Source organism: Nanorana parkeri, unplaced genomic scaffold, assembly GCF_000935625.1.
Source record: "Nanorana parkeri isolate BGI_ZX_2015 unplaced genomic scaffold, ASM93562v1 scaffold321, whole genome shotgun sequence".
NCBI classification, from domain to species: domain Eukaryota; kingdom Metazoa; phylum Chordata; class Amphibia; order Anura; family Dicroglossidae; genus Nanorana; species Nanorana parkeri.
In genome coordinates this window covers 93587-106642 of record NW_017306589.1, presented here as the reverse complement: position 1 = coordinate 106642, position 13056 = coordinate 93587, and the positions used below count along the sequence as shown (strand labels likewise).

The 13056-nt window shown below is 45.7% G+C and overlaps 1 protein-coding gene across 1 annotated transcript; it reads left to right on the top strand.

Annotated features, from left to right (window-relative positions):
• The first annotated feature begins 374 nt into the window (after window positions 1-374).
• On the top strand, window positions 375-10731 carry PSMB8 (proteasome subunit beta 8). Its single transcript, XM_018558122.1, has 7 exons — window positions 375-473; window positions 608-767; window positions 3341-3485; window positions 5259-5370; window positions 6763-6892; window positions 8478-8682; window positions 10633-10731. Exons 2-7 carry the CDS (start codon window positions 636-638, stop codon window positions 10722-10724), a joined length of 816 nt encoding a protein of 271 aa, XP_018413624.1. The 5' UTR covers window positions 375-473; window positions 608-635; the 3' UTR covers window positions 10725-10731.
• The last annotated feature ends 2325 nt before the right edge of the window (window positions 10732-13056 follow it).

Genomic DNA, 13056 nt, shown 5'->3' with positions numbered 1-13056 from the left:
AACACACACAGGTAGCCATGGGGAACAAGAGTAGCCCCCCTCCAGAAGGAAGGACAGTGTCAGCACCAATTCAGAGATGATTGGAGGATCTACAGCCGAGTTATACACACATGAGATACATTGTTGTTCATAGTACAAGTTCTTGAATGTATTTTTAAGATTTAACTCCTGAGTTTAGTGTCACTTTAACTTCTTCCTGACATTGTGATAGAGAATTCTGTTCCCAGTTCCGCTTTCTTGCACCACTGAAAACCCGACAAGCAATGTGAATTGTCTAGCAGGGATCTGTTGGGTAAATTAATCTGCTTCTTATTCTTTTCTATGCTCATATTTCTGCAACTGGCAAGAACAGGCGGGGGGGAGGAGGAGGAGGATAGAAGTGCAATGCTACTTTCAGTTTCTGTATGGGAGAAGAAGACGGCGGAGGTGCACAGAAAGAATAAACAGAATAAAGAAAAGAAGAGTGGAGAAAGGTTTTTTTGAGGGAGATACAGAGAAGGAGAGAGATCAGATCACACGTTAGTGAAGGAAGTTAGTAGAGATCAAATTTATTCTCAAAACGACAGAAGTTTATACATTTGATAAAGTAGCAATCATTTATTTACAGGTAAAACTGCTAAATCAGCAACTCCAAGATGGCCCTTCTAAGCCTGTGCGGACCCCCACACACCCGGGACTGGCAGATGCCCATTGGCGGGGGTATAATTTCACCTACAGCTCCCCATAGTTTGTACGACACGGAGATGGCGGTTCCTCCTGGATTGCAGGTACAGATATGATTTTTTGCCCTAATAATATGTATTCAAAATGATATATTTTTGTATTTTTTAATACCGACACCGCACATTTGTCACAGATCACACGTGGGACTCAGTTATCTTATACGTCATCAGTAAAAGCTAAAATGATTGCATCCTTTAGCACTATACATGACTGGCACATACAATACACGGCATTATTACAAATAAAAAGAAAAGTTACATCAAATTAACAATATGAAACAAAAAGTCTTTTAGACCTCACTGTCCTCGGCAATTGAAAGACACTGCTGAAAGCCAGGCGCCGTGTTATCACGCGGCGCCTGTCTTTCTGATTGGCAGGGAAGCCGGCTTCTTGCTCCCTCCTCACCTCATGACGAGGGAGCATGGAGCCGGCTTCCCGGCAAATCAGGAAGCCTCTGCACATGCGCAGACGGCGGGGATCCATTACAGTTTTTCTTCTCTCATTTTATAGTGTCTATAGGACAGGAAGTAAGGGGACATCTCCCTGCAAAGACAAAGATGATAATACAACTGATTTCATCCAAAACAAAGTTTAGTCTGACAGTCTAGTTTTACTCCCTTTCCCCACCTCCATGCCCCCTCCCTGCACCATTAAAAAAAAACAAATATTATATGAATACATGTATATATACACGGCATTATTACAAATAAAAAGAAAAGTTACATCAAATTAACAATATGAAACAAAAAGTCTTTTAGACCTCACTGTCCTCGGCAATTGAAAGACACTGCTGAAAGCCAGGCGCCGTGTTATCACGCGGCGCCTGTCTTTCTGATTGGCAGGGAAGCCGGCTTCTTGCTCCCTCCTCACCTCATGACGAGGGAGCATGGAGCCGGCTTCCCGGCAAATCAGGAAGCCGGGCGCCACGTCATTACACGACGCTCGGCTTCCTGATTGGCCAGAAAGCCGGCTCCATGATTTCTCGTCACCTAGTGACGAGAAGCATGGGGACGGCTTCCCTGCTAATCAGGAAACTGTGTAGCGAGTCTTTACACGCCGCCTGGCTTCCTGAATGGGACTTCCGGTACTCGGTATTCGGTATCAGCGAGCACCGAAAAAATATATTGGTACTCGATACCGAAATACTGGTATCGAGTAGGCATTCCTGGCTCGGATTCCTCTTCCAGCAAGGGTGCAGTAATGAAGCAGGAAGCTTGGCAGGTGGTCAGGTGACCAACTGCCCGGCTTCCTGATTGGTTGTGAAGCCGCAGCCATGCTCTTTTACAGCTTCCCAGGCACCAAGGACTGTGCTTGTTATGTGAGCAATGTAAGTGGCAGGTGCTGCTGCTCTCTGAACCGGTTACAGAGAGATCTTTGTGATCTCTCCACTGGCTCAGTGATAAAAAACACGGTGTCCGCTGTTGGGGTTTCAGTGTTGCGCTTGAGGTGATTAGGGTGTGACCAGACACACCCCCTATGTATCACCCTTTTTTATTCACAAATAAATATATATAGTATAAATGTATCTCATATATCATTTGACTGCATTTTGCCTTTGCAGCCTATGGGCACAAGCCTACAGTGCCTAATGTTGAATCTCACCTTGTAAATAATTCATAATCAAGTAGAAACGTCAGAATGTCTGTCAGTGTTACGTACCTTCTGTGAGACCGGATGTGAGAGGAGGCTTCCCTTGCACCTTGTTTCCTGGGAGACTCTGAGGATGGGAACAGAGCCCAGCGGGACAACAAGTGGCAGGAGTGCCAGTGGTGTTGAGCACCGTGCAAGCCGTAATCCAATGAGACGAGCCGAGGTCAGGTTCCAAGCGGGCAATTCCAGTACAAAAGGGGTCAGGCAGAAGAATGGTCAAATAACAGTTCCGTGGTCAAGGCAGGCAGAATTCAAGGTTTGTCGAGGAAGTCCGGGTCGCAAGGATCAAGCAAGATATCACAAAACTGGAACAAGGATTAGCTGACGATAAACCAGCAACATGGTGGTACTGCTGCTGGGTTTATATAGGGCCAGTGATGTCATTTCCTGTGCGCCGCCATGGCGGATTTTCGTGCTGGTAGATTACTGCGCATATTCTTGCTCGCAGGTTACTGCTTCTGAGCATGCGCGGGATGGCGCGTTCCCGAGCAGTGCGGGAACGTGCAGGCTGCACATGCGCAGACGGCGGGGATCCATTACAGTTTTTCTTCTCTCATTTTATAGTGTCTATAGGACAGGAAGTAAGGGGACATCTCCCTGCAAAGACAAAGATGATAATACAACTGATTTCATCCAAAACAAAGTTTAGTCTGACAGTCTAGTTTTACTTTCCCCTGAGGAAGTGGGTTGAATAAAGCTGGCCATCATCTAATGGCAAAGAAGGATCTCTGCGGGGGACAGTTCTGGATTCGGATTGAAGGTGAGTATTGCAGTAAAAGCTGCTTCTTACTTTTCCTTTCATTGGTCTACTTAAGTTAAGCTTTTTCCTGGAGTTCTACATTATGGCAAAGTGGGTGGACTTTCCAGCTTGGACTTCCTGCAAAACATTAGCAGTTCATTGACTGAGAATACTTGTTGCGAGGAGTTTATTTAATTAATATATGATCGCTGTATTCCCTCTACACAGACAGCACAATTTCTCCATCGCATGGAGGCCGGAGAGAACGGTGTGAAGATTGAGCCCTGGCACGGGACCACAACGCTGTCTTTCAAGTTCCAGCACGGGGTGATCGTGGCAGTAGATTCGAGAGCAACAGCTGGGAACTATATTGGTAAGTCATGACTGATGGATTTGTCAATTTTCTGTCCCTCCGTTAACAACCCCAATAAACACTCGGACTGCGCTACATGGATTTTAACGGCCACAGCAGCCCTTTTATTAAACAAACAACTTTAACAATAACCAAAGTAATAAACCAAATAATATACAAAAAAATACTTTAAACAAGGGTTGACCTGAGAAGGGGTCTTTGGGTGCCCGCCAGCCCAAAAGGCCTCTCACAAGCAATAAATGAGCTATTCTCAAGTCCTCGCTGTTCTGTAGTGATAACCACTGCAGAGAAATTTGTCCTCAAGGTCCGTAGCAGATGTACTGAAGCTATTCAAGTCATTCTCTCATTAGATTATCTCCCCCTGCTCCCCATCCCAGCAGTGACTTAGTAGCCAAGCTTCCCCTGGTCTCCCATCCCAGCAAAGACTCAGAAGCTCAATGCACCCTGCTCCCCCTCCCAGCAGTGATTCAGAAGCTCTCCCTCCTCCCCATCCCAGCAATGACTTAGCAGCTAAACTTGCTTTGCTCCACATGGAGGCTGATTTTTCCCCTGGTTCAGACCCACTCAGTAGTTCCATGTTAGGGGGAGTGGTGCTCGCATGCAAAAGTTCTGATTCTTGTACATACACTTGACAATGGCGTGGGGCACCATAAGGGCCTATCCACGCAACTGCACTGCGTTATGTGTGTGCTAAGGCAGCCCATTGACCAATAAAGGTGCATGTCGCATTTATTTTTGGCAGCACACTGCAATGCACGTAATTGAGTGGCTGACCATTGCGCTGCAACACACATGCAGTATGTCAGAAGGTGTGGTGGGGTACAATTTAAAATGAATGGCACTGCATCGCACCAACACACGTACCACAATACTGTAGAGCAATGGTGTGAACAGGTCATTAATGTATATTTGCAGGGGCGTCCCAAGGCCGGGTGTCACCCGGTGCGTTTACCGGGTGACACCCCATTATGACGTCATCGCGCATGCGAGTGACGTCACCATGCGCGTGCGTGATGATGTCAACGCGCATGCCCTGCGATCTTATTGATACCTGCAGGCGACCATCTTGGTGATGGACGCCGGCAGAAAGGAGGGGGCAGTCACCTGGCAGGATAATCAGGGCCGGATTTCCCACAAGGCCGGGCCTTGGGGCAGCAGGGAGTAGAGGGGCAGCAGGGGTGTGGAATTCTTCTCTCCCGACTCCCGGGACCTGCAGTTCCGGGCGGGTAGTAGTTTTCTACATTTAGCCCTGCTTTGGGCGAGCAGAGTTAAATGTACAGAGGGGCCGCCGCCGCTTGTTTTGTACAAGTGATCCCGGCGGTGTCGCCAAGATCACTTGTATGCAGCCTGCAGGTCTGCCATTCTCCATGGGGGGGGGGGTTGAGAAACCTGGGCTTGGGGCAGCACAGAGAGTAAATCCGGTCCTGGGGATAAGGTATGCCCCTCCACTCTCCCGAAACTATTGGGCTCTCGGTCCATGGCCACTGTATATTTGATATATAAGTACCATCATATACGAATCATTTACATTTAGAAAAGATTTAGGAATTGAGCGTTTCCTGTGTGTCTGATAATATAACACGCCATCTAAATGTGGACATTTTTTATTACCAGTCATTCAGTCCTTCTTGTGGTGACAGTGAGGATTTTGGGGGCTGATGTCACTCCCAGGTTCACATATAAATGATTTCCTGATATCACTGTATAGTTTCAGATTATGACATTGTAGTTTTACTGCCCCATGGTGACTTGTCTGCACTTTGCATTTCACAGCGACTCTGAAGGTTAATAAAGTGGTTGAGATTAACCCTTACTTGCTTGGCACCTTGGCTGGCTCTGCTGCAGATTGTCAGCACTGGCAGAGACGTCTTGCAAAAGAGTGCAGGTGAGTGATATCCAAAGCCTTGTTCTAATGAAGGAGAAGACTTAGCATTGTTTCTATACATTCTGTTTCCCTTTATTTCCCTTATGTGGAACTTTCACTGACATGTTACATGAACCAATGGGAAGCATAGCAGTATCATCCAACCACATTGTGCAAAAGTACCTATTTTTTTGCCATGGAAAAAAATTTGTGTGCTCCATCATGTGACTATTGTGCATCGTCATGGGCCTTGAAGAAAAACTCTGGGAGAATAAAAAAAAACTTACCCTTGCGGGGTGCCAGGCAACTAGCCGAGTTTTGTCTTGCCTAGGACAGCCCCAAACCAGAATACAAAAAATTGAGGATACAAGTCCTGTGTGGCCGCGCTCTCCTGAGGGGTTGTTTTAGAAGAGGGGATCTGACTTATCAGAATTTTATGGTTGAGTGGGGGCTGTATGGGGGAGGATGGGTTGGAGGGGGGGGGGGGGGGGGGCTGCTCATTTCGTCTAGGGGGGCACAGATGAAGCAGTTATACTTACCTGATCCCGGCTCCCGCGATGATAGAGCAATGGGGAAAAGAGGCAGTGGGGTCCTGTCCAGCAGCCTGGTGGGAGCTGGCGGGACTCAGGATCAGGTACGTAAAGCAGCTTTATTTGAATCCCCTAGACAAAATGAGCACTTAACCCTTGCAGTGCAGGGGTAGCTCCACTGCTACATTTACTAAAGTCTAGGCAGCTTACACCAGGTGGTTTCTGGCAACAAGTATGTCCCTATAGACTTTATGATGTCTCGTATGGCAAACTTGTACAGAGAAGTATCCAACAGATATTGCGCTAATAACTTCCATTTTGGGTGGAGCCTTGCCTCCTCATTCCTGTTACTGCAACCGTGCAGGGTGCCTAAATATGAATTTTGTGTCCTATAGCCACCAGAATTAGACCTAGTGCACTTAGTAATCAGCTCTCAGTAACAGATCCGCTTAGACACAGCCTCTCTTTTCCTCTGCAATGCCAGTCTGTGTGACGACACTTATGTTGAGGGGTGCAGCTGAGAGTCATGTCAGCACAGAGCACTGGAGTGTGAGTGCAGGAAGCTGCATAAGGTATTTTAAGGCATTTCCGACACAAATTAGTCACAATTCATGCAGACGTACAGGTCTATAAAGAGGTGTTAAAAAGGCGTGATCTTTCAGTTGGGCTTTATTATTAGTTATTACATTTATTATGCTGCTGTTATTTTTTTTACTGTTGGGCTTTAGGCTGATCACATATGAAGAACCTTTCCCTTTAAATCATTTTATGGATTACTTTATACCGGGAACTTTGTAATGGACGGAAAACATTTCTTTTTTTCATCAAGAATTTTATTCTTACAGATGAATCATTATTTTCCCCATATTTGTCGGTGTTTCAGGTTATACCAGCTGCGGAATAACACAAGGATATCAGTCTCCGCTGCCTCCAAACTGCTGTGTAACATGATGCTGCAGTACCGAGGGGCAGGCCTGTGTGTGGGCAGCATGATCTGTGGCTGGGATAAAAAGGTAACTCCCCCCCCCCATCCCCCACCCCCTTTCACAATTTCTTTTTCCAAATTACTGGGATTTCCTCACTTTTCATAAAGTCCATACACCTTGCCGCACTCCGTACCGGATATCCCAGAGATAACGGGTGCTTGTAATGACTGTGGATGGCGCCGCTCCAAACAAAGTAACAATTGCAAAATGTCACCAGCACTCCAGCACAGAGATTCACATCAGTGCAAATCCATTTTATTGATAGATGTCATAAAGACAAGCGCTTTCGGGGCCGCGCAGGGTCCCCCTTCATCAGGCTCAATAATGACATTGTATGAAAGAACCACAACCATTATATAGGCAGACATAAATGAGGAGAATAACAACACCCCCCTCCCTTAATATTCTCCTCATTTATGTCTGCCTATATAATGGTTGTGGTTCTTTCATACAATGTAATTATTGAGCCTGATGAAGGGGGACCCTGCGCGGCCCCGAAAGCGCTTGTCTTTATGACATCTATCAATAAAATGGATTTGCACTGACCAGTGACGTGCTGTACCTCATATTCCGGGTGAGGCATTCCCCCGCCCCGCTGACCAAAGCCCCGAACCGTCGGCTAAAGCCACACCCAGCCTGTCAAAGCCACGCCCCGAGTCAGCCGAAGTCACGCCCCCAACCCGCCCCCAAACTAGTGTGAAGGAGGAAGGGAGGAGCCTCCCAGTCCCTCACTAACTACCTGTCAATAGCCGGATGCAGCGCTGCCTGTAATTAACAGGCAGCACTTCATCCATGACAGGTCACACAGCGAGGAGGATTTCCCTGCTTTGTAAACTGTTAGATTCCGAGCTTCAGACTTGAAGTTGACAGCTTTTTACTCCATAATTCTAGGTGAGGCTCTGCCTCCCCTGACCGAACGTCCCTGGCACTGACGTGAATCTCTGTGCTGGAGTGCTGGTGGCATTTTGAAATTGTTCCTCAATTTTCAGACCCAAACAGCCTTTTTTATTGATTGACATTCGTTCTTCTAAGTTTGGACAGAGTGGGGAAGGTTTAGATCATCTGTCATGTGTTACTGCTCTCTGTCCCCACTGGAGAATTTTCCCTTACTTCCTGATGTAGTGACACCCAGTAAGCAAGACCCGAGCATTTTACGGCCACCGGGCCACATCCGGCTCTTTGGCTGTCCCTGTCTGGCCCACGCAGTACACTAGGTGTCCCTAAATGGCCGACCGCAGTCTGAAAACAGGCCGAGTGGCGGATCTCTCTGGACTGCAATGGCCGACCTGCTTGCGCTTAGTTAAGGCTGGGTGACAGTGGAATGCGCTGGCCTACTAATAAGGCAGTAAACTAATGTATGTGGGTACAATATTATAATGGGGCACTGTAAAGGGGACAACCAATGTAAGGGGGCAAGCAAATGGGGACAGCTAATAACTATTGCTTGGGCCTTCCACAACAGTCCCAGTTTCTCATGGTGCCCATGGTGAGAAAATGCATTGCCCACCCCTACAGTGAGCTGAACTACCTCTGAAGAAGTTGTTGCATTGTTGGAGTCAGTTGCCATTTGAATACAGTGTGTAAAACGTATTATAATTCACACACTTTGCAGGGTCCCGGTCTGTACTATGTGGATGAAAACGGCACGCGGTTATCTGATAATATGTTTGCTGTGGGATCAGGTGGTTCCCATGCATACGGTGTGATGGACAGCGGATACCGTTATGATCTGACCCCCGAAGAGGCGTATGACCTTGGCTGCAGAGCAATTAGCTACGCCACACATCGTGATGGGGCTTCTGGAGGAGTGGTCAACCGTGAGTAACTGATCCAGATTCATTTGTGTTTTATTGATTAGACAATCAGTAAACCAAATGCATAGAGTCCTTTGTGAAACGCTGATTGGGTAAGCAAACACTTAAGTGCTGGTTATGTGTTCACTGTGGATGAATGATATCCTGACATATGCAGCACTGGTATACATTTCCAGAGACCCTCCACCTTTTATCATTGAAAAGCCAGCATTCAAGTCCAGTCCAATAACGTTGCCTAGGCTAGGATGATGTCATCAGTCTGCTGCAGGTAGGAGGAAACATTTCCTCAGGGTGATCTCTGAGTCCAGGAATTAGATGGTGACCCTGGATGATGCCTTGAACAAAGATGATGCCGTCCTCCTACAAAGAAAAACAGTTAAAGGCATTGTCAGGGGGAGAACTGTGATCTCTGTGAGCGGTAATGAATATCTGAAAGTGTGACACTGACACCTCACCTCTGCACTGGGGGTCCCCGGTTCAAATCCTGGTTGGGGCACTATCTACAAGGAGTTTGCATGTTCTCCCTGTGCTGGCATGGGTTTCCTCCCACACTCCAAAGACATGCTGGAAGGTTAATTAGGAATCCTATCTAAGTCAGTCCTGTATGCATGTGAGATCGGTACCTTAGATTGTAAGCTCCTCAAGGGCGGGGACTGATGTGAATGTGCAACTATGTAAAGCTCTCCGTAAATTGTAATTGCTGTATAAATACTTGTAATAAACAAACAAATAACTTAAAGGAGAACGATAAGGTGAGTGAAAATCACTCAGCCTCATAGTTCGAGCCGACATACGCATACCGTCACTCGCTCACTTCTCGATCATCTCCCTGCAGAGAGCCGTGACTGTCACTCACGGCTCCCTGCAGGGATTCCCCCCCTCCCCTGTCCGATCCTCCAGCGCTGACTGGAGGAACAGATGGGGGAGGGGGCAGGCACAGCTGGCTCTGCCTTTTAGATAGGCAGAGTTAGCTGTCACTCACGCAGCTGGGCGGATCTCGACAGTATTGTCGGCATCCGTCCCAGCTGCGGCAGTCTTAGTATACCGCGAGGTGTAGCTCACGGTATACTGAGCTTTGGGTCATGGGAGGACGCTAGTATATGTCCTCAAGTGACCTTTAAGAAAACTATGAGGAAAAACATTTACCCCCATAGTTCTCTTTTAAATTTAAGCATTCTGATGGCGGGGCCACTTTAAGCCATCACTTAAACGTTATTGTGTAGACAGAATTTCTAGTTGCAATACTCATCCCCAGCATGGAAACCAGCCATTAAAAAAGAACTCCAGCCTAACAAAAAACTTAACCTTGCAGTTGGGCTACCCCCTCACTTCAAGTCCCCGGTTGTCTAGGGGGCTCAGGTAAAGCTGTATTACTCACCTGACTCTCAGTCCCGCTGGGCTGCTAGATCGGTCCCCGCATCTTCTTCTCCCCTGGGTTCCACTGACATCATAACATCTAATGCAAGCCAATGGACCTGCATTAGACGTGAGGATGCAGAGGAACATTCCAACACCAGAACAGAGAGAGGTGAGGATCAGGTGAGTGTATCTTCTTTATTCTGGCCCCTAGAGAAAAGTGAGCAGTTTTGCAGGGAGAGGGTAGCCCCACAACAAGGGTTCATTTTTTTCAGTCCCTGTAATTCCTCTTTTAAATCCACAATAATGCAGGAAATGGACATTTCAAAGCCTATTAAAGCATAAGCCTAAAATTGGGGCAAAAACGCCTGTACAAACTCCCAATAAAATGCCCCCCAAAAAACACCCATAGATGCCCGGTGTAAATGGGGTCCTAGGCTCAATTACAATGACCTCAATTGTTAGATGCAGGGGACATGTGACCCTACACATCATGGCCTCCAGCTTACTTGGTCTACCACTGCAAAGATTACACATGGGAAATAAAACCATATTCACAAAACCAATGTCCGCACTTCTCTTTCTTTTTCCCGGCAGTGTACCACATGAAGGAAGACGGTTGGGTGAAAATTGGACAATACGATGTGAGCGAGTTGTTGTATAAATACAAAGATGAGAAGAGCAAGTAACACGGAAGTCATCCTCGAATGTTCTTCTTGTTGACCTGTAATTGTATCCAACCGTCTTCAAATTTTTGACAGTTATATGGCCCAGAATAAGCAGAATGTTCATGCCTCCATCATAGTGTTGGACTGCTCAAACAAAAACACGCCACTGATCATGATGTTATGTCCTACACACCAGGACACTTTATAGCCTTACCATGGCCAATACTAACAGGTAGAGTTGGGGGATCACACTGCTGATAACACTATTCACATGAACTTCAATTTCCGGCTTCACTTGCTTGAAGTATATGTAGAGCCCCAAACTTTTTTTCTAGCTTTGGATAGAGAAGGATTAGTACTCCTGTTGTTGTTTTTTTTTTTTTACTGCTATCTTGGGCTTCTTTAGAGAGATTTCCCCCTAATATCCTGTCCTACTGACAGCATTCTCACCAGACAGGAAGTGAAGACACATCTGCAACAAGTTTCTCAACAGAAATCAGGATCTGACAGCACTTGTATTTCTCTCTGTATTGCAGTTGAATGTTTCCCCTCACTTCCTGTGTGGTAAAACATTATTAGCAGGACAGGAAGTGAGGGAAAATCTCTCTTTATAGATCTCCAGATAGCTGTAAAAACCCGACGGGGTTCTAACCCTGCCACAATCCATCCAAAACTAAGAACAAAGTTTTGTCTAGACATTTTACAACCTAGAGAATACAATTTTGTTGTGGGTGGTTTATAAAGAACAGGATACAAGCTGGAATTCCACATAACAAGTCAGGACAGAAATTTGGGAGCTGTTGTTGCTCACTTTTTTCCCCCAAAGTGCAAGTTCCTGTGCTGTCATTCTCATCCCTTCTTTTAAACTTAGTTAGTCACTGACCAGAAACACATATCCAGGTTGGGAATTCTGACTTCACTAGATGTGTGGCTGTTCCCAACTCTTTTTCAAGTCAGCAGTGGCAGCTCCCTCAGGCTCCCTTTATTCATTCTATTTTGATGTCTCTCAAATCAAATTATTTGAAAATAAACCGTTAACCGAATCTTTTGTGTTTATTGTTATCATGTGATAAGATTTTCATTTGCAATACAATTGTGACATATTGTTTCCACCGTCAGATAAAATTCACACAACCGTGCCAACTGGTAATAGCGTGTTTCCCCGAAAATAAGACACTGTCTTATATTGTTTTTGCCTCAAAAAAAACACACTAGGTCTTATTTTCGGGGGAGGTCTTATTTTTTTTTTTTTTTTTTTTTAAAAACTCCACCCTTATTTATTTCAAACTATTCTATTTTGATGTCTCTCAAATCAAATTATTTGAAAATAAACCGTTAACCGAATCTTTTGTGTTTATTGTTATCATGTGATAAGATTTTCATTTGCAATACAATTGTGACATATTGTTTCCACCGTCAGATAAAATTCACACAACCGTGCCAACTGGTAATAGCGTGTTTCCCCGAAAATAAGACACTGTCTTATATTGTTTTTGCCTCAAAAAAAACACACTAGGTCTTATTTTCGGGGGAGGTCTTATTTTTTTTTTTTTTTTATGTACAACAATCCACACTTATTCATGTACAACAGTCTACATGTATTCATGTACAAAAATATGGTGATCAGGGCAATCAGGCCATACCTTTCCAAGAGCAATTTGCTAACCAATTGTTGGCCAGAATGAGCGAAGCGCGCTTTCACTATCGATTCCTCACAGGCGGAGTGCATTTGGTATCACTCCGCCTGTGACAGGAACCGGGGCTATAGAGGAAGCATCGGCTTATGCGGCTCTGCTCCCTCCGCTGCCGCCTTGCTTCCTCTAGCACTGGCTTCGTTGGCACCGCTGATTCTCTTTTGCCTCTCCTGCGGCTCTTCAAGTTCCCCCTTATGCCACCACCAGCCCTGGGAATGGACACAACTAGGTCTTATTTTCGGGGTTGGTCTTAAATTTTAGCAATTCCGAAAAATGGTACTAGGTCTTATTTTCGGGGTAGGTCTTATTCTCGGGGAAACAGTGTAGCTGGTACTGCGCTGGTAAGTCATCCGAGTTTTAGGGAACTGAAGTCACCTACTTTAAAGTTTAACAGGATCTGTGGATAAACAATCAATAGAGCCGCTGTCCCTGTGAATCTCTGTAAATGTTTGTTCTTTGTGAATGGATGCACAAAACTAATATTTTCTGTAAGTCAAATATACGCTGCCTGTCCCCAAAAAAGGTCACACACTCTAATATTTTGTTGGACCGCCTTTAGCTTTGATTACATTCACTGTGGCATTGTTCTGATAAACTTATGCAGTGTCACAACTAGGGATGTCCCGATACCACTTTTTCAAGACCCAGTACAAGTACTT